The sequence below is a fragment of the Mizuhopecten yessoensis genome, unplaced genomic scaffold (genome assembly GCF_002113885.1).
Source record: "Mizuhopecten yessoensis strain PY_sf001 unplaced genomic scaffold, ASM211388v2 scaffold11159, whole genome shotgun sequence".
Classification (NCBI taxonomy): Eukaryota; Metazoa; Mollusca; class Bivalvia; order Pectinida; family Pectinidae; genus Mizuhopecten; species Mizuhopecten yessoensis.
Genome location: NW_018408909.1, coordinates 150371 through 173120, shown reverse-complemented (window position 1 = coordinate 173120; position 22750 = coordinate 150371). Strand labels below are relative to the sequence as shown.

Sequence of the window (22750 nt, the reverse complement as noted above, 5' to 3'; positions counted from 1 at the left end):
GTCCTGAAATTTACAATTTAAGTATAGTCCCTGATGATCTTTCTTTCCACGTAGAGAAAATGAGTGTAGTACCTCTGAGTCTGGAGAAGAAGATTTTTGAAATATTGGATAATTTTCCCTTTGGGGCCACGCCCTGGCCCCAGGGGTTGGGGTAGGAATCCCAATTTTACAATTTTGAAGCCTCATCTACCAAGAATGATTCTGACCAAGTTTGAAAAAAATCCATCCACTGGTTCTTGAGAAGAAGTTGAAAATGTAAAAGTTTACGCACGACGCAAGACGGACGACGGACGACGGACGACGGGCGACGACGGACGAAAAGCGATTGGAATAGGTCACTTGAGCAAAGCTCAGGTGACCTAAAAATCTGGATCAAGGTAGCAATGTTATGGAATTCCTTTTTACTTAAAACAATCCTCACAGCAAATGTTACATTTTATGGACAGCTAGCAATCAGAAACCTGAAGTGTTCTGACAAAAAAAGCCACACAGTTTAGCTGTGACTTTTGGGAAACAAACTGAAGATACCTTCCATATCACAGGTGTATGATCTGATATTTTTACCTAATCAAGTTTTGTCAAGGAAGATGACAGACTTCTGTTAACTTACATTGGCCTGTAATACGGACTGGCGTGCCTGTGGTAACATGTACAGGTGCTGCATACAGGTGGCCATGTAACATGTGGCCCCCAGGTTGGTCAGCCCTACATATCCACACTTAGACCGCCCATCTTCGTGTGGCCAGTAGTCCCAGGGGTAGGGTGTATGGGCATCTGGGAAAACAGGGATAACCATTTACAAATTGATATTTACATGTAAAATTGAAACTGAGAAGTCTTTCTTTGTATAAATATCAGTGATATTTCATATCAAGTCAGGTGAATTCTTGAAATATTATTCACAAGTAAAAAGCTTTTTGTAGGGTCTTTATTAATGCTATGATACCCTTATATATTACCCATAAAGTTGATTAATGAAACCAACCAAAGTTTATTAGTTCAACTTGTAATAGGTTGGTCCAAGTTTTTGAGGACTATATTTTCAAAACAAAACACCCCTTGACAAGAAACTCACAAGTAAAGAAACAGAATGTTCCAAATCTTTAACAACGCATCCATTCATTTCTTCTTCTTAAACTCTATTGAATATTTCAGACGATGAGATCCAATGATTGTTCCTTTAGTAATTTTAACAATAACAAATGGCTTATGTACCTTTAGTGTGTTGCTTCATCATAAGTTTGTGAAGTATTCCAAAGTTGTCAACACTGCCTTTGACAAACTCCACCAGGAGATCGTAGGCTGAGGAGCGACTTGTCTGGCTCTTACACTTGGGAAGATATCTCTTACTGGGAGAAGGAAGTGCAAACAGCAACCAGAACACCTCCTCCAGGAAACTCTGTAGTAACAAACAATTCAACATCAGCATAAAATGAGGGGAAGAAATTCAATATTGACCGGGGACTGAGAGAAAAATAGGTTTCATGATTAAGACTGGTTACCTGTCCCTCTGGTGAAGGTTTGTATGTGGGGTTGTGTTTGATGATGGCAGTCATTAAGTTGAGCAGTCCTATGACTCCATCGTCCTCCTCAAACCCCTGTCTGGTCTCTAGGTATTGTCGCTCAATGATGTGGTTTGACACGTCCTTCGCAAGGTTGTTGATGTTTACAATCTCATCCTGAACAGTAATACAATAAGTATGGAATTAAGAACATGTACCATTTACATGTATTCGTTTAATCTAACAATATCTATTTGCAAAACATATCTAGCAAATCTGTTAGGTGTCTGTATAATTAAGTGTACAGTGTACAGTCAAACCTCATATATAATATCCCTCAATTCATTTTCCAACTTAATCTCCAACGTATTTCAAGGTCCCATTTTTCTCGACTTTCAGTTTCACTCTACACATTGTCAATCCTTTTTTCATGGACAAATGGTAGCAGTATAAAGCAGGTTTACTGCATGTTAGAAATCCATGGTATTTTACATAGATCTGATTTCGGGTTTTTGTGTTAATGTGGAAAAATATTTAATTGTGCTAGTACCTTGTCAGACTTTGCATCCTCCTTAGAGATGCTGTCAACAAATCGACACACCAGCCAGAAGTAATCCCGACAGCCCGGTCCCTGGGGTTCCTTCTCCTTCAGCCCATCCAACTGTGGGGTAAGTAAAATTTACATACTTTTTGTAATTGAAACTGTACAAGAGAGTATAATTAACTTTATATTTGTATTATGTGTGTAATTTGTATTTGGCATAAAAAGGAAGTGTTAATACATAAGGCAGTTTATACCAATGATAACCGCTATTGCTTGTCATACTTACATCAAAGTTGCGCTGAGGTTTGATGGTAAGGGCCTCATTGAGGAAGCTGAGGAGACTAGTTAACATGGGCATGAGGAGAGTGTAGCCAGTCTTACTGTCTGCAGTACGACCCAGACACAGGCGGTACAGACCCATGCATGCCTCACGTCTCACAAACGGCTGCAAAAAAACAAGTCATCACATAAATCTCACAGTACATCTAATCCAATGCCAAATCAATATCAACAGAAACTAAATTTATCTAACAAGACGTTTACAATATGAACTGTATTCTGGAGGAGTTTTATAATTTATGTTTACCTCTGGTGCATCTAGTGTAAGCCTGCGAAGCCATGAAACAAAGTTCTGAGCTGAACACAGGGCATGTTTGACTTCTTCACTGGAGTAGGCCCAGGACACAAGGAACAACCAGGAGTAGTGTACCACTGAAATATATACAGGGCGAAACATCACATATAAGAAATCATTGTAAATGTGTCATACAGGTAAACAAACCGGAACCATTTGTGCTGTAGTAATTTGTACACACTTAAGCAAAAATCTTACATCATGTAAATATTTTGATGCAAACAAATGCCAATATCAAGTGATTCTGAGAATGATAGAGTACTTCAATACTACACACCTTCTGCCCTGCCCCATGTCCCTGTGTTGACGGGGTTGGTGTCGCTGGGGAAGGCTGCATCATATAGAATCTGCATGAGGATCTTCAGGATAGACTCAATGTTCAGCATGGACAATGTTGACTGTAACAAAAAGTAAAACATTCACATGAAATATACATTATTTTATTGTATATCTCATAATGAAACTCCATTCAGCAAATCAAAATATTCAAAGATTTGGGAAACAAGCTTATAATTCAAATCTGGTGAGTCAAAACAATGTTTATCAATAAGCTCTATTTTACATTTTTTTCATAACAATGTCCGTGATTATTTACAATTTAGTAGCAAATTAACTATTAAATTTGAAAAACTATAACAAAAGAAACTGAAGAAACACAAAGCAACTTGTTTGAACAGTTCTATTTCCTGATTTTACCTGGTTAAGCCTAGGTATAATGATCTTCTCACTACTGCCTTTGTGGCGCTTCATCTTTTTCCTGGGACTTTCATACGACTCAAACACATCATCGTGACCAGCTTCTGCATCTGACAATTCCACAGAGAACTGGCTGATCAGTCTGAGCAGGTAGGCTAGACACTCCTGGTTCCACTGCAACACAACAAGTCATTTCATATAATAATATTATACAACACACAACTACATATGAATTTCTACCAGGTACAAAAATGTGCAGTTTGGCCTTTTACTTTTTGAGGCTATTAAAACATACTACAGAACACTAATATATAGGGTACATAACACTACAGAAGAAGACCTTTTAACTCACTTATGGAACTTTTGTCATTTTAAATTCAATGCCATCACCAGAGGAAGACAAGGCTAAGCCAAAATAAATCCTGTCTTGTGCTACATGCCAAAGGAAAGTTGTTTGTTACATACCTGACTCCATGCTTCATCCTCTTTAGCTTGTAGAACTCCAGACTTAAAAATGCTCAGTAAATGCTTCAAACCTCCCTTTGTTATAAACTATAAAGGAAATTAAAAGTGGAGCAATTATTGTCAGGTGTATCTGCATTAAATCAATTATAAATCAAGACAAGGGTAGAGCCAATGCCGTGGTTTTCTTAATGGTGGAATAATTTAGTCCTTTGCTCCTCGTCTGGATACCCGAAAGTATGCAGGCGACTGAGTAAAAGTGACAACATCATAAAATAGGTTCAATCACAACAGGCGAAGGAGCAATAAGTTATTCTTGTAGTTAACTTATTGCTCCTTCGCCTGTTGTGATTGAACCTATTTTATGAATTATAAATCTAGTTTTAGAGAAAACAAAACATTCAATTTTCAGTTTCATAAATATCATATGGAGCAGAGAACTTTTAATTCATGGGTCGCAAAATTATCTAAGTTTCAATACATTTAGGAAAACAATTTGATAATAAAAAGCAAAGGAAAATTTAATTTTGTTTCCCTATACCTCCAATTCATAATGTCATCGTTAACTGCAACTTAAAGTGAGTGATAGTACAAATGTTAAATATCAAATATGTGTAGTGAAAATGAGTTGGGCAAAGAAACAGTATGAAGCAGAATGATTAATGTTTTTAATACTTATTATGTAAAGTTTACCTTCTGGCTCCAGATCTCCTCACTGCTGTCGGTGTCCATCTCAGAATCTACACTCATGGCTCTCGAGTCTCCAGCACCTGTTCTCATCTAGTCAAACCAAACAAAATCAGATGTTAATTTTAAAGTTTCTACTCACAATTGCTGAAAAAGTTTTCTGGTAATTTCTATGTCAATTTTTCTAATGCAATAACCCAACTTTCACAAGTTCATATGAAGAAATTAAACATTATTTATGAAACTGTCAAAAATCTACGAATAAGAAACAAATCATTTTGAAGTTTATCCTTGCTGGAATGGTTTATTTTACATATCAAGATAACATTTTATAATGTTGGACTTACAGAGAACTTTCTGCGATGTCGGGGTGTACGGGAGAGGGCTTCCACGATCTGGAGAGAGTACATGAGTTTGTGTGGAGCGTTGGGGGCTAGCAGTGTGTCCCAGTGGTCTGCCTTCTCAGTACTCTGTTGAAAACACAACATATCATAAATTATACTGCAAGCCAGTCAAAATACTTATCAGAAGCATTTTTAATACAAAAACAAAATTTCAGGAGTTCAATGCAAAGTTATTAAACTCTAAATATTATTTTTTAGATCATTTTTTTTATTCACAAGCATATCTAATATGACAAATGCTAGCCTAAGTTGTAATACTGTGAAGTATTCAACACCACATTTGATTAGCTGCATTTAATTTTGATAAACCAAGGTCTTAATTTTCTGATGAATATAAGTCAGACCTCTTTGGAGACCAGAAACCCTCCAACAATATTCTGAAGATATAATCAGCCTGTGATTGTTATTGTAGACTCACCTCCTCAGAGACAATACTATTGAAGCCCTCCAGCATACTCTGGTTGGTTGGAAGTAGCATGAGGAGTTCCCACACCTTCCTAGACAAGACACGGGCCTTGGTCTGTAGGCCCCATCTCTCCTGACTCTCCTGTAACATACCATAACAACTCAACCACGCAAGTCTTGCATAAAACACATAGGCTACATTCGCGTATCCGGTTGAAACGGTTGAACCGGTTGAACCTGTTAAGAAAACGACAGGTACAGATTTGGACCGAGGCTGACCTCAGGAAAATTTGGTACGTGTAGATTGAGGGGTCCAGACGAAACTAAAATGCTGACTATTGCCAATTTGCATTATTTCTTTCTTAAACAATGTCAAGTCAATTGTAATTTTTAAGATACGTTATGTAATTTAGTGGACGCATGAGAGAAGGGCATAATATTCTTGATACATTGTTTTTTATTCTCCGAAACTGTGGATTTTTAGCTCTGCTTATAGAACGGTCCAAGTGTGTTCGTTTATCTTGGAAAATTTCTGCGCCACACTTACCGTTTCAACCGGGATACGTGGAGAAAGATTGTCACTATTTGCAAAATTGAATTCAATTACATAAAACTCCCCCCAAAAATACAAAATAACTAAAAAAATGATCTATATACAAGTTGCAACTTTCCGATGTTTTAAAGTCTGACCTTAGGAAACTAAGGCATTTTAACAATATGTATGTATTCAAATTTTTGAAATTCATGTAAAAACATGACTTGTGAACCCTTATTGAGATGTTCCTAAAGCTGTGTCTTTATTTGCTCTATCTTCACTTATAAAATTTGTTTCATTTTGTGTTCTTTATGAATATGAAAGGTACTTACCATCTCTGTTGATGTGAAGTCCAACTTGCCAAGTCTCTCGAGTAGTGTAAAGAGCTTGCTAAAGTGGGGCTCCTGTATCATCAGCATCACTGGAAGCTTGCTGTGGGAGGGTGCTGGCAGACAGGAGGAGGGGATACTGCCGTCCATCTTACGCTGAGGTCTACTGGCACCCACTGATACAAACACCAGCTGTAATGTAGAAAACTTGTGTCATACAGAGTGTCGCTAAAACAAAACAAACTGATAATTTTAAAGCCCTATTAACTCTGAATTAATGAATTGTGTACATAAAATGTTTGATGAGCTTCCACGTATCATATTTACTGCGAAACATTATATTACCATATAAGTCTATCATCTACCAAATCACAGAAGTTCTCGCCATTTCATAGAAATCGGAGGACAGTGAAGCTTAACATTTTAAGCATTTAAGATTAAACATTTTATTGTGTAAGTAGAATATATCAGTTTTGTTTGGTTAATTTGGGAATCGGGCCTTTTTGTCTCATCCTTGGAAGGAAATATACCAGTGGGACTAATCTGCAAATTTGGGGAATGTGGTACAAATATGAAATAGTTTCAATTGGGCATGGGGCCCATTATCAGCCCCAACAAGTCCCCAGAAAAAAAAGTGTATCAAAATTAGTTCTTCAGTCATACATTTCATACCAAACAATAAGTACCTGCATGTCTTTGAACTGCATATCTCCAAGTGATTTCTCGTCCATGTCTACTGTAAGATCTTGTCCAAGGGTGATCATACGAATAGGGCCATCACCCAGCATGGCACCAAGTATCGGCGAGAGCATGGTGCTGCTGTGGGCACCCTCTGCCTGGTGTCGGGCCAGCTGTTGTTTGTGTAGCCCCTCCCACCACCGTGTCACCTCTGCACGTAGCTCTGCCACCAGGTCTGTTGATGACATCTCTAACTGGGTCTGTAACAAATTTTTCTTGGAAAATTATTTTCATAACTGATAACTTACATAGTTTATATTCTTAATGTTAAAAATAATTTACTTAGTATCACTCAATCAAAAGAGTAAATATTCAATACATAAATACTTATATCGTGGGACTGCCCTTTGAACGACCTATATACAAATATTTCAATTTTTTAAATGATTGAGCATTTAGATGCATCCCCTGTCTTTGTTAATGAATAAATGCTCACAAGATATCTGAATTCCTAATCAAATCTTAGTATTAAATCAAAATGAAACATATCTAGAGGTATAAAAAAAATAAAAAATCTTTGTTATACATTATTAATCTTATGCATTACATTTAGTGCTCTCATTAACAAATATATGTGTGGCATAGAAAAGACAAAAACATTAACACTTAAATATGTTGTAAACAAACCTTGTCAGTCATGCCTGCAGGCTGTAGAATAACTCTCATCATAGATGATTGTTTGTCGTGGATGGAACGCTGATGACTGCGGATTCCCTTCCCATCTATCTGCCAGTTACGTAAATGGTAGGCATACCGTTTCCTGAACGCTTCCAGGTGGTTTTTCAATAGCACCAAACCTCTTTGAATGACTAGTAAATTGGTATCTGGATTCTAAGAAGGAATATCAAATTGAAATATTTGAGGGTGAGGAAATTTATTTACAAAAAATATTGAAATATGTAGCATTACATAAGCATGTCGTTTCGGCATGTTTAGATTGAATTAAAAAGTTTTGCTTTAAATAAATAATCCATCTTCTTTTAAGAAGCGTTCAGCTAAACTTATAGCAGAATAAATTTGAAAATCCTCAAGAATTCTTATGCAATGGCCTTCAAAATATTAGTGAACAGGCATTACCTGGTTGAGATCTGACAGAGCCTGGACAAGGCTGTCCATACAGCGCTGTACAAACTCCTCCTCTTTCTCCAGCTGACTGTTGCCGTAGTTGATGTAGTAACTGTTGAGGATCTGTATGGCTGTAATACTGACATCCGTGTTGGTGGCCTTAAGGGCCATATTCCACAGCTGGTCCATACCACAGACCTGCGACAAACACAGGAGGAAACGTTGTATTGAGTGATAAAACAAACTTCCATACACATAGCATCACCTGTTTGGAGTCAACCTACTGTTTGGAGTATTTTTTAACTTTCAAGCAGAACGGGTTCAATATGTATTACGATTTATTTCTAATACCAGAAAATTAATGACCTAAAAACTAAAAAAAAGATCCATCTAAATGTGAATATATTACGTCATTAAATAGTGAAATTCAAAATCAGAACAACTTTTAATCTTTATTAGTATTTAATGAACTTTTACCTGATCTTCTGTAAGGGATTTATCGAGGGATGCATTGGCAATCCTAGTCAGGTGTGATAACTGTTGGAACAGGTTGAGCCCAATCATACTCATGGATTCCGGCTTCAGTTGAGGCATCTGTAGAAATTGTATACTCACAGTTAGGGTTAAGTACCATGGATATATGTAGCTAGCGTTAATATACTATTAATATCCCTATTCATTAGCTTTGTTTCAATAAAGACTGATAAAGAAAGATAACTCTTTATTTTACCAATACAGTGAACCTTGCATATACCATACTTAACAATACCCAATGAAAACAACATGAACAAGTTCATCCATTAAAGATTAATACATTGCTATATTGCTTGAAATTCCTTCTGTTTCCTTTCTTAGTTTTTATATGTCAAATAAACTTTAAATCAATCACTGCCTTTTCCAAGAAGATGTGTTAAGCATGAACAATTCCTACCTTTTCCAAGAAGATGTGTTTAAATGTTTCCAGGCCCATAGCGTGGTGGTCTTTACTCTTTGCCTGGTTGAGGAACCACTTGAGACACTCATCAGAGCACTCTATGTCCAAAGCTATACAGCGCCACAGCGTGTCTACTTGCTCCAAGTTCAACCCTACACAATGAAAAATTAGTTCAATCTCAGCTATTATTTCCTGAAAGATTAATTCATGTTTTGATATTGCTTAGTGACAATTTTGTTTTACATCCAGAGATAAAATAGTGATATTTTCCCTACACTATTCTCAAACACACCCTCAGAAATAAAGACAGCATAATTTTTAATGGTATATTTAGCATTCTTCTGGGATTTATATTCCAACGGCATTGTGCTGTTAATTATTCTTTGGTTGATAATCAACATGAAATTATCCAAAAATTGTCCTCAGTGACCCAGTCCTAGTCCACTTGACCATGACAGAGCGTCCCTAATAATCGTCACATTACGGACTGAAGGTCAAACCACCAGACAGTAATACTGTGTGCGCAAGGATGGTTTCATCACAGGACATGGACAAGAAATCACATTTAAAAGAAAGGTACAAATTTCTCATAGATTACAGTGAACAGTGAAATATTTGTCACATGTTCCATCTTATGACTAGAACATTCTGATCACATATTTCATATCTTGGTGACAAACTATTTGAAGCATACAATTCTTATTTACAGGAAATAAAGGATGTAAAACATGCAAATTAATTTGCTCACAAAAGTATCAGACATATGTATAGTATGTCATGTGTTTCATCAGAAGTTTGAATCGTGTGATGAATATAAGATAATTTGAAGATAAATTTTATGTTCTTTTCATTTCTACAGGTATTGTCCTCAGTGACCCGATTCTGGTCCACTTGACCCAGGCCGAGCGACCCTAATAATCGTCACATTACGGACTGGAGGTCAGAAGGTCAGACCACCAGACCATAATACTGTGTGCGCAAGGATGGTTTCATCACAGGACATGGACAGGAAATCACAGTTAAAAGAAAGGTACAAATTTCTCAAAGATCTTTCTCATAGATTACAGTGAACAGTGAAATATTTGTCACATGTTCCATCTTATGACTAGAACATTCTGATCACATATTTCATATCTTGGTGACAAATTATTTGAAGCATACAATTCTTATTTACAGGAAATAAAGGACGTAAAACATGCAAATTAATTTGCTCACAAAAGTATCAGACATATGTATAGTATGTCATGTGTTTCATCAGAAGTTTGAATCGTGTGATGAATATAAGATAATTTGAAGATACATTTTATGTTCTCTTCATTTCTACAGGTATTGTCCTCAGTGACCCAACCATGGTCCACTTGACAATGGCCGAGCGTCCCTAATAATCGTCACATTACAGACTGGAGGTCAGACCACCAGACCATAATACTGTGTGCGCAAGGATGGTTTCATCACAGGACAGACAAAAATGGTGTTTACAGATTTATCACATTTATACCCTAGAAACATTTGGGAATACATGCTTTCATGTTTTATATATGTTTCCATGTTTACAAAACAATTTGATGATACAAGCTTTCTTGTTTAGCTGTCTGAATTGAATCAGCTATGTTGTACACATATTGATATACAAATGCATAATTCAACTGCAGCTATGTTAAATACGAAAATTTCATGCTATACAGTGGATAAAAGAATAAACAGCAATCTTTGTTTTAAAACTATCTTTTTTAAAGACAAAGGTTACCTTATAAACTTCTTTTCAAGAAACTTACTAAATCCATCTGGAGATCCCATAGCCGAAAATACACACGTCAAGAAATCAAGTCTCACTTGCACCTGTTCTTTGTGGCAGTACCTAGGTAAAAAGAGGGAAAAAAGAATAGTATTTCCTTAATACATGATAGGTGGAGTTAATAAATATTAAACACAAAAAACGATATGTCAAATGATATTAATGATGCAGCTTATATTAGATATACATGACGATGTTACTGTGATGTATCAACATGACAAGAGGTTTGTTTGACAATCAGAGTAAAACTTTATTATAAAATAACCAATAAGTCATCAACAGGCTGAGACAACCAGACTTGGAGATTGCCGATTAACTCACTGGATCTCATCATGAGTGATAATTGAGATAATCCGCAATTATAGAAGAATGACACTATTCAGCAGATTTAAGAGGTTCTAAGCCAACTTACATTGCTGTGATGGCGGTGTTGCCTGCCTGTATCGCCTCTGTGTAGTACACTAGGTTGATGAAGAAGTGACTCATCATATGCAGCTCCTTTTCAGCCCACCTGCATTTAAAGTCATTAGATTAAAACATGTATTTTTTTCACAAATTAATTTATTATCAAATTAAACAGATTTATTAAATTATTTGTTCATGTAGAAGATTTTTTTAAAAAAGTTTTTCTCAATTACCGACCACAAAAATTTGAAGAAACAAGAGGCCCAATGGGCCTGAATCGCTCACCGGGTATTAATCTGACACTTGTAATCTTAAAAGTGGAATAAAATACAGCTACAGGCAGAATATCAGTGTTTGATTCATAAGAACCTATTAAAAGATTTTAACATATGACGCCTGTGACCTTGAATGTCGAACAAGGACATTAGGTTGAACAGAGTTTAAAGTCTTCCAACCCAGCATGCTTTTGGCAAAATATCATAACCCTGGACCTATTGGTTATACAGACCAAGTCATTTAAAGATTTAAACATATATTAACCACTGTGACCTTGAGTATGGGCGAAGGTCATTCATTTTGACAAAATTGGTAGCCCTTCATCCCAGCCTGTTAATGACCAAATATCATCACCCTTGGCCTTTGGCTAATTTAGAAGAAGTCGTTTAAANTTGGTTATACAGAACAAGTCATTTAAAGATTTAAACATATATTGACCACTGTGACCTTGAATATGGGCAAAGGTCATTCATTTTGACAAAATTGGTAGCCCTTCATCCCAGCCTGTTAATGACCAAATATCATCACCCTTGGCCTTTGGCTAATTTAGAAGAAGTCGTTTAAAGGTTTTAAACATATTTGACCCCTGTGACCTTGAATATATGTAAAGGTCATTCATTTGAACAAACTTGATAGCCCTTTATCCCAGCATGCTACTGGCCAAATATCATTATCCTAGGCCTCTTGGTTATTCAGAAGAAGTTGTATAAAAGTTTTAAACATATTTGACCCCAGTGACGTTGAATATAATTTAAGATCATTCATTTGAATAAACTTGGTTGCCCTTTGTCCCAGCATGCTGCTGGCCAAATAGCATCATCCTAGGCCTTTTGGTTATTGAGAAGAAGTCGTTTAAAGGTTTTAAACATATTTGACCCCTGTGACCTTGAATATATGTAAAGGTCATTCATTTGAACAAACTTGATAGCCCTTCATCCTGGCATGTTACTGGCCAAATATCATTATCCTAGGCTTCTAAATTATTCAGAAGAAGTTGTTTAAAGATTTGTTAAGACAATTGACCCCTGTGACCTTGAAAATGGACGAAGGTCATTCATTTGAACAAACTTGGTAGCGTTTAATCACAGCATGCTACTGGCCAAATATTGTAACCCTATGCCTCTTAGTTATTCAGAAGAAGTTGTTCAAAGGTTTTTAACATATTTGACCCCTGTGACCTTGAATATAAGTCAAGATCATTCATTTGAACAAACTAGGTAGCCCTTCATCCCAGCATGCTACTGGTCAAATACCTTAACCCTAGGCCTCTTAGTTATGCAGAAGAAGTTGTTTAAGGGTTTTTAACATATTTGACCCCTGTGACCTTGAATATAAGTCAAGGTCACTCATTTGAACAAACTTGGTACACCTTCATCTCAGCATGCTACTGGCCAAATATCATCATCCTAGGCCTCTTAGTAATTCAGAACAAGTCGTATAAAGATTTTTTAAGACAATTGACCCCTGTGACCTTGAAAATGGACGAAGGTCATTCATTTGAACAAACTTGGTAGCCCTTTATCCCAGCATGCTACTAGCCAAAAATCATCACTCTGGGCATTTTGGTTATTCAGAAGAAGTTGTTTAAAGTTTTTAACATATTTGACCCTTGTGACCTTGAAAATAGGTGAAGGTAATTTATTTGAACAAACTTGGTAGCCCTTCATCCTGGTTTGCTTCTGGCCAAATATCATCACCCTAGGCCTTTTGGTTATTAAGAAGAAGTTGTTTAAAGTAAAATATTGACACCGGACGGCGGACGGATGGACGACAGACGCTGCACCATCGCATAAGCTCACTTGGCCCTTCGGGCCAGGTGAGCTAAAAACTGTTTGCTAGTGTTATTAAAATCACCACAATGCCTTTAAGTTCAATTATTTCAGTCGTGTTAGATAACAATGACATCTTTATTAGACTTACATGGTGACATGGTGTGTATCTGCACCACTCCTGTATGGTTGAAAGGAACTGAATATTTTTTGCAGGAGCCGAAGAGATACCACAACAGATTTGTTTTGGGAGAGATTTTCTATGGAGGCTTCAATAAACTTCATCTTGATTTTCCTGTCTGTAGAATAGCATACCAGGGTACACAGTGCTTTCTCTGCCTCCATGGCTAGACCCTCCGGTAACATATGCTGAAAATTCAAATCAATCAAGCACTTTTAACTCTGTTGTAAATAACAATGCATGATAAACTCATCATAGACCAAAAGGCCTACCTATATGCCCTAACTTTTTTTAGATGCAAACTTAATGCTTATGTGTCCTACTGGATTTTCAAACTTAAAAAAACCTATGAGCTTCTTTAAAAATGGTTTCACAGTATAATGATATCTGTATCAATGACATTTCTCAATTTAATGAGTATTAAATGGATTTACTACTTAGAAATTGAACTCACTGCTGTTTCCTCCTGGACCAGATCCCACAGCAATGTGTTTCCTTTACCACACACATCATCAAATGGGAAGTCGGAAGGGTGGCAAGGGAACATCTCTTTTTGCTGGGGGCGGTGGTGGATCACTGTAACACACAACAAACTATAACCAACTTTATTATCTAAGTCTCAAATATTAATCTCCAAAAGAGAGACCACTTATTATTTTTGTCAAAACCAACGAGAACAAATCATTTGACTTATGTACAGAACACTTTCAAAGTTTGAAATTTCACTATAATTTTTGTGTTTATTTTAACACACTGCATAAAGTAAAAATAAATCATCTAAAAATTCATTTCCAGAGACAGTTGTTGCCACTGACCGTGTGGCATGTGTGTGTGGTACATGGAGGCCAGACTGGACAGGTGTTGCTGCATCTGGTGAGGATTGAAGGAGCGGCTGGCATCGATCTGAGCCAGTTCTTCGTCACTGATGAAGTCCTCGCCCTCAAAGTCAGCCATGTTCTTCTCTGATTTGGTGCTGATGTGTGAACTATGACAGCTGCCCTCACCATCGTCAGGACTCATGATGTTCTCGATGTACTCTCGGCTGTAAGTCAACATTCTTACATGTAAGATGGTTATCACATTGATATACAAAATTTGTTAGCCGGTAAGGATTGGCGAGTCTTTAAATGTCAGGTGTGCATTGTTGTGCTGCATTACATCACATATTATACAGAGTTAATTATCTACTGGTTTATATTTCAGATTTTAATATTGAAGGAAGCAGTGGGGCACATTTTGTGATCCCCATCACTAACAGTATTTGTTCTCCTCTTCTCATTGATATTATTTTAGACTCTAACACACATATATTACTAAAATTTGTCTTCTATATATTCATATTTGCAAATGAAGCCCTAATAATACCAAATCTAGTTGGGTTTAAAAAAAAGAAGTTATATGACCAGTGAATAAACTTCAATCTCAATCACTTGTAAAATAACTATCAAATTTATCAAAATGTGAAATGATTATACTGTGTCCTCAGTGACCCAACCCTAGTCCACTTGACTATGGCCGAGTGTCCCTAATAATCGTCACATTACGGACTGGAGGTCAGACCACCAGACAGTAATACTGTGTGCGCAAGGATGGTATCATCACAGGACATTGACAAGAAATTGGTTCTTTGGAAATTGTTTTCATCATCTTAGTCTCTACTGAAGCAGTTATTAAATATATTCATCCCGCTAGAAACCTACAGGATTCAGTATGAGCTGGTACATAGTACAATATGTCCCAGTTCACAGCTTTATATAAGCCAGAACATATTTGTGTTTGTCAGTTAATAGTTTCATTGATGTCAGATCAGCACACATCAACAAACCACAAAGATGGAGAGATTACTCTTCAGGCAAAGGTCCAGAATTTGAAATTGTTCACCCGAATACTGGTTGTTCCAAACACATTAGGATAATTTTCGTGATTTTTCTCAGATCAGGAAATTGGAGCTTATCTTTGCCTCAGCAAAACTAACTTTTCTCAAGAAACTAAACCTTTCTATTCCCTATCCTTCTTAATCTCCAAGTCAACATATCTATTTTGAGAGATAAAGTGATAGCACAACAGTTACCCCTGTATGTGTCTCTGCCTCTGGCGCTGTACTCCCACTTGCTGTATGAATGAGGAACAGTCAAATATCTCAGTCTCTTGTCCTGGGGTGAGACCTCCAGGGGAGTGGCCTCCCTCAGCCTGCTCCAGTCCACTGTCCTGACTCCCACCGTGCATGGCCACATCGGACTCAATGGACTCCTGTCAAATAGATACAATCGATCTCATTTCTTGCATTGGACTTTTCATTTCCACCATAGATCAATAGCTGGTATCATTTTCATTTTCTCTCTTCTTTTTAAAGTTGAGGTAGGCTTCACTTATGATAGCATGATTTAAATCATCATTAATGGCAATCTCAAATATTCACAGACTTCCTAAATCCTTAAAGTTATTTAAAATTAAATATCAGTTGCATTAATTGAGGCATTTCCCAGTTTCTTTTATGCAACTATAAATGACCACTTACCAGGGAGGTGTTAGCAAGGTCCTCCTGTTTGACAAGCTCCTGACTAGCATCTTTGTCCTCCCCCTTATCTTCCTCACTGGCCTCTGGTTGATCTTCACCTGACTTCACCTTCCTCTGCCCTTGATCCTTGGGTCGTTCACCTCGCCTCCTGACCTTCTGTTGACTCTGGAGGGCCAGCTGGTGTGCCTGGTGTAGTATTCTCTGCTGCTGTTGGTGGTGTTTCCTGAGAATCCTCTGGGCCATTTGGTATGACATTTTCCCCTCATGGACCATCCGAGCCTCATCCTCAAAATCGGAACTTCCCTCACTGTCCTGACAAGTATGCTTCATGTGAACCAGTTTGGCTTCCTTTAGAAGTTCCTCATCTTCAGAGTCCTCTAGGTATTCTGAGTCATCTTCCTCCTCCTCTTCCTCTTCTTCCTCTGACGTGTCATGGTGGTGTGCGTGGTGGTGGTTGCAGTGGTACTTGGCTACGGCCCGGCGGTGGGCCTGGAGCAATTGTTGGCGGTGCCTGCTATCAGCCACCTCTCCTTCCTCTAGTTCCTCATCCTCACTAGACTCGCTGCCATCAATCTCACTGTCACTCGCCTCACTATCACGCCGGGGATGGCGAATTGGATGACGATGAACATGCCTGTGGTCATCTGACTCACCACTGTGATCAAGTTCGCTGTCACCACTGTGACCATGTAGACCCTCAGAGTCCACATCGTCCATGTGTTTTTCATGCTGACTGTCTTTGACCTTCTGGATTTGGTCTTTACTCCTTGGCGTCTTTTTAGCGGGACTTCCTCTTTTCTGGGATTGTAATTTAGGCTGAAATTGTACAGAATGCAGAAAAATATATACATCAGTTATAGTTATTTCATCTCTTTTTCTGATCAAAATCAACTAAATCAATGTTCAGTATTGTATCAACATCAGGAGTTAGCTGGTAGACATACTCGTCTGTGTATTATTTACATGTATGTCTTACCTTGTTACAGCACTTTTCACTCTCTCCATCCTCAGACATCTGGATACTCTCACTACTACTCATCTCGTGCTTGCCAGCTTTCCCTTCACCTGACAACACATAAACTGTAACGGTCAATTCTATTTATTAAAGCATTATGTCCCTCAAAATAAATACCCCAATTTCCAAATTTAATAAAAGTTTGTTATTGGTAACAAAATAGACAAACTCTACCTTTCCTTGCGTGCTTTACTATTTAAATCAATCTAATTGCATGTGCAATTTTGCATTATGTATTTGGTATACAATTTCAACATACAACAAAACAACTGCTGATCCTTACCTACAAATAAAGAGGTTATCCAATATTTTTGACATCAAGTTAAGGTATAAAATTGAAGAGGTTTCTAAAACATTACAAGTTAAGTGCTTCCTACCTTCGTGCATGTCCTCATCCTGCTGTAGAGCAGTGTACTGGGCCTGTGCGTGGGCGTGGTGCTGTGACACAGAGGTCTGGGACGCTACACACGTGTTCCAAATACACTTGATCAGGGCAGAGGCAAGGTACAACGTCTGTAAACAAATTATATGATTAATCCCACAGGCAGATTTAGAATAGATCTACTTGTCTGGGCTATATTTTCATAGTAAACACTGTAAATTTCCACAAACTGTTATAAAATTTACCGGAGTTCGGCTTTTGACTAGTGGATTTTTACACTCTATAACCTAACCAAGTTGCTCAAATATTAACTTAACAAAGTTGCCAAAATACTATCTTCAGTCACTAGACCCAGGAAACTATCCTAATCAGTAAAGGAAAGTGGTCTTACAGATTCTGTGTGTGAGGTGGGTTCCAGTGCGGACACAAGTCTGAGTAGATGCTGCACCGGATGGACATCAAGATTCTTGATCAGTGGGATCAGGATGTCATACACTTGTTTACTACAATGCTTCAACTGAAACAATAAAACCAAATGCTTCAAATGAAACAACCAAATCAAATCAATGCAACATCATCACAACAAACAGTTGTTTACTAGTGCTTCAACTGATAATCAGCTTATAATAATGGATCTTGCATTTCAGAGATCAAAGCACACAAGATTATATAAAATGCTATTCTTACATTCACTCAAGTTTTATTTTTATTCAATTGTAGAAATATGATATTCACAAATACAAACATTTTGATTTGTTTTCATATTTACAGTGGCTCTAACTTATAATTTCTGACACTGTAAAAACTGCGTCACTGTCATTGATCTACAAGGCTGAGCTCTCAGCACAGGTGTTTCTACCCTTCACATCCTGCCTGAAAACATCTCTCCTGAGGAGCTGATTGTAATGGTGAGTATCGTAACAAGCATACATCATAACACATAAGTCTAGATAACCTACCTGACTAGAAGCCCAAACACAGTCAATGTGCTCACTGGTGATCTTGCCTTCCATTGCTAATAAATTCAAGATCAACTGGCTCTGTTTTATGAGCTGAAAAAAGATTTACAGAACCATGCATTTATATATATAATTATCACAAATCATAATTATAAATGCAACATCATCAGTGAAAATTTGTATTCATAAATACATTCATAATTTTTTCTCTCTATTTTAGAATCATGGCTGTGGGGCTTTTAATTCTGAAAATGCACTGTGTGCATCCGCATTACTGTACTCGTAACAACAAAAGATCATTTTTTTGTCAAATACTATTAAAAAGATCACAAATCATTTAGCCAAAGCATTTTTACATTGGAATGATATAAGCATCATCATTTTTAAACTTTTGAACAGAAATCTAAGATAAAATTCTCAGGGCAAATTTCAATGAATAAAACCTCTGAAATAGATTGATAGATTATACTACACTTTCAGGTAAAATAGAAAATCATAATGTCAATCTGTTCATATATAGCGGTATCAAGTAGCAGAATGACAAATTGTTATCAAAACCAGTTTCAAAAACAGGACAGCTCATACAAAGTCAAATTATTTGGCCTAATAGTACTTTCTTTTATTTCTAGGTTATACTTTCACATACAGGATGAACAGAATGATATTGAGTCTTACCTCTACATGTAGATTTGGTCCAAATATATGTTCTATAATCTTGTTATCTAACAACCACTGAGACAAATGATGGCCAACTCTGTAAAAGAAAAGAGAGGAATATTTTATCATCTACCGAGACAGGACATTATCAAAATTTCCTGTGTACTAAAACTGGACTCTTCATATATCAAATCAAACATGTAGCATTGTACTTTTACAGACACTCAAAATATATGATACATTTCATGTTTAAGTTCATATCAGTTTTCGACTATTTTGTGTGAACAAGGGATTTCCATTATGACACACACTAAGCATGTAATATCAAAGTCCTTTCCAGATATTCATTCAAACAGATTATCTTAATATATACTAAACAGTTTGGAGAAAGCTTTAATATTATTGTGTTGATTATATATAATAAGTACAATACTTACCTGTCAGCATCAAGTAGTGTCTCATTATTACAACTCTCATTGTACAAGTTAATTTGATTCTAAAAGAAAAGAAACAGTAGCATATTAAAAGCAAGTATTTATACAAACACTAAGAATGTGTAATGTACATCAGTCATGTATCATTTACAAGATATAAAGAGAGAATGTTTCTGACAAAGAAAACCTACATTCAACATACAAGAATGAATTTTGAAAAGTTTTCAAAATTTTAAAGTTGCTCTATTTACTGTAGTGTAGCCTGTGCATTGAAAAATGTTGGGACTATTTCAAAGATGGCGGCTGTTGGAGCAAGTAGAAGGGGAGTTCTCCGAACATGTTAGTTTTTATCTACTTGAAAACATTTCAACAATCAGCGGATGCACTTAAACACGATAATACATCAGAGCTATATAAAATGCTGATATTTCCCTCCAGAAATGCATTTTTTTTTTTAAAAGTAGTGTTTGGAAGGTGACGGGAGCCAGCCATCAGGACGTTCAATTAATGATGAGTTTGAATTTACGAAAAAAACAAGTTCAAAAATAATTCCAAGTACTAATCGACCCATGATATAGTTTAAGAAGCATTTAAAGATAAATAATAATCTACACTGGTTGCAGAATGTCCTAAACAAGCAGAAATATGTATTTTAAAGTGGTGACCTGGATTTCGATTCGAGAGACTTGGACACTCCATAATATTCAAATGTTTAAGGTTGTGTACAGTTTGGACATTCGGTCAAAACTGAACTGACCGGGACAGACAACAGTGAACTGACCAGCAGAGGTGGGACCGACTTACATTTATCTGGGCTATCCCAGCCAGCCTAATGGTAAGGGTGGAGCAGGTGAAGTACTTAAAGGCCAGGTCAAGTCCCTCCTTGTCAAAGGTGAAGTGGGCCTCCAGGGGCTCCTTGACTGCCGCCCACATCAGGTCTGTCATATTACGATTTCCTGCCATCCGCAAGTCCTTGTCAGATAGCTTACACATATATCTACAAATATACAGTATTTTCATTCTAGAATATTCCATTCTACACTACATTTCCATCCAGATTTGTACCAGAACAAATTCTTACTAGGAGTGTGACAGATGTTTCCTGAATTACCTTTTCATTTCGAAATGATATGTTACAATTTTGGTGATCAAATCTGACCAAATGAACCCCCACAAATCATGAACTTAACCAACCCACTAGAACTTGAGTTATAACTTTGTGTCAGCCAATCAGAGGCCATAGCAGTCATAAAATTTGACATAAAGCATACACATAAATGTTATTATTTGCATGAAATTTCAACAACATGAATCAAACTATAAATCATAACATGTATACCATAGTACTCTCGAGTTTTTCACCAAATATGTAGATATATTTTATGGCAGAGGTACTTTGTCCCCCCCCCCCCGGATGCTTTTGGGAAAACATAATACCAAATGCATAACCACTCCCATGACTAAGGAAATCTATCAGATACTGGTTCTGGTGTTAGATATGGAAATTCTTCACCAGCGAGTCAAATTCCCATACATGTTTTACCTACATAATGATTGACCATATTATTTCCACCTCTTATCTACCTAGAATCTTGGTAAAAAAAATAAGATGCTGACAGTGTGAATACATCAATAAAGGGTGGAATATTTTCTAGATAACATAAAATAACCAAGAACATATTTAAATAACTTGTTTAAGAATTCACTTCCTCAATATCAAATAAGGTCATATGAAGAGCAGAAGAAATTATAGTATAACATGTACAGTGGAACATACACTCAAAAATTAAAGCACTCTGTAGCATCTTCACAGCAAGCTTTGTTAATAATTGTTTATTTCCATGAGGTGATGTCTGTTCATGACTGTCTGCTGACCATAATGTCAATTTAAAGAAACCATGAGTCATTGAGATGACATGTTTCAGAACATCAGCCGAGAAACAAAGAAAATGAGCTCAAACTATATTATCTTGTTCCACACTTCTATACGACAGCCGTCACATGTGGAATATTTGTATGATACACCACAGGCAGGGGGGAAATGATTACCTTATTACAGCCGTCCTCAGGGGTATTATGTATTGCATCACAGTCGGAATATTCATCCATAAGCGTAACTGCAATGAAAAACATTGAAAAACGTAAAATGAAAGTAACATCAAACTGATTTGTTTGTTTGTAATCTACTACAATAATATCTTAAAACTATGGTTGGAAATAAAAATTATTTAAATGTCCTTTATCTACTAGTGAATTACACACATTAACTTGTAATTGTTATCTTGTTTTTCTTTATAGAATATTACATATTTTTTGGCATTATGTTCCAGTGTGTAACCACCAGGGCCTACTGAACTTACATTTGCGATAAGGGTGATGAGTATATGAGCAAATGTAAAAGGCAGTGTGTCCGGAGTTCCTTTTTCAAAACACTGACGCAGAGCACCAATGCCATTACTATCACAGAAATAGCACACATTCTGAAGCAGGAACAGCGGAACCTCAGGATCCTGCAATGAAAAACATATATCCTTCCATAAAACCTCAAATAAACCAACCTATACCTTACAGATCTAAAAGCATCAGCTACTTGGGATATCTTAGTATGATCGGTCTAGATTATTTATCAAGTCCATACCAACATAACAATTTCAAAATCAAAACTTTATCACATCAATATTTTCTTTTAAAGAACAAGAGCCGTCTGGATATCTAAGCTATCATGTCAAACTATTCTCATTTAAAATCAGTATTACAATCAGATCTAGGGATAGGGCCAGTCCCCAGTGCTTATCCTGGTAGCATGTTATTGTATATATTCAAATCTTCATGACCAGCAATAGTATATATTGTTATATAGTGGGGATCACAAAAGTTTTTTTATGATATGACCTAAGAAGTAAGTCCCTAAGAAAGAGGACAGACCACTCCAAGGCCAAATCTTGTAGTATGACTGTACATCTCTTGATGCCCAGCAATTGTATATCTGAAGAAGGGCTCACGATCAAAATCTCAACCATTTCAAAGCCATGACACAGATACTAAGTAACCAGGGTTGGAGCAGACCCTAATGCCATTTCTGGTAGCATAGCTATTGCATATATGGTGGTTATGTGTTGGGGATCAAAGTAATGACCCAGGGACTAAGTCTCCAAGGCTTAGACAAAACCAAGGGCCCATCCTGGTAACACTAAGCATAGGTATGTGTAGTAATCTCTTTATACTCAGCAATTGTATATATGGTTATATGTGGGGAACCCATCTGTTTCCAAGTTGTGACCCAGGAACCTAGTCCCTAGGGATGGGCCAATTCTTGATTTTGTTCATCTCTTTGGGGGGATGATCTCAATCATCTCAAAGTTATATTATGACCCAGGGACTTCGTTTTCAAGGGTGGGTCCTCATATATATGGTTACCATTATA

At 36.8% G+C, this 22750-nt stretch overlaps 1 protein-coding gene across 5 annotated transcripts in view; it reads right to left on the bottom strand.

Moving 5' to 3' along the window:
- The window catches only part of LOC110467104 (ubiquitin carboxyl-terminal hydrolase 34-like), a 53974-nt gene that overhangs the window by 23587 nt on the left and 7637 nt on the right, over window positions 1–22750 (bottom strand). For 4 of the 5 annotated variants that reach the window (XR_002464806.1, XR_002464805.1, XM_021524020.1 and 1 more), the window contains 34 exons: window positions 21687–21836; window positions 21376–21443; window positions 20131–20323; window positions 19330–19388; window positions 18911–18989; window positions 18236–18328; window positions 17668–17793; window positions 17272–17407; window positions 16856–16944; window positions 15880–16695; window positions 15433–15611; window positions 14177–14403; window positions 13816–13937; window positions 13332–13549; window positions 11143–11241; window positions 10711–10793; window positions 8933–9087; window positions 8479–8595; window positions 8014–8199; window positions 7564–7767; window positions 6885–7136; window positions 6202–6390; window positions 5348–5476; window positions 4873–4995; window positions 4532–4618; window positions 3842–3928; window positions 3377–3550; window positions 2958–3078; window positions 2633–2757; window positions 2333–2491; window positions 2053–2163; window positions 1503–1679; window positions 1216–1399; window positions 611–774 (listed from right to left, as the gene is read on the bottom strand). Coding sequence is in view for 3 of the 5 variants with exons in the window: in XM_021524020.1 (XP_021379695.1) it covers window positions 611–774; window positions 1216–1399; window positions 1503–1679; window positions 2053–2163; window positions 2333–2491; window positions 2633–2757; window positions 2958–3078; window positions 3377–3550; window positions 3842–3928; window positions 4532–4618; window positions 4873–4995; window positions 5348–5476; window positions 6202–6390; window positions 6885–7136; window positions 7564–7767; window positions 8014–8199; window positions 8479–8595; window positions 8933–9087; window positions 10711–10793; window positions 11143–11241; window positions 13332–13549; window positions 13816–13937; window positions 14177–14403; window positions 15433–15611; window positions 15880–16695; window positions 16856–16944; window positions 17272–17407; window positions 17668–17793; window positions 18236–18328; window positions 18911–18989; window positions 19330–19388; window positions 20131–20323; window positions 21376–21443; window positions 21687–21836 (5481 nt within the window). In the remaining 2 variants the exon portion in view is untranslated. The other variant, XM_021524021.1, reaches the window with a different exon arrangement.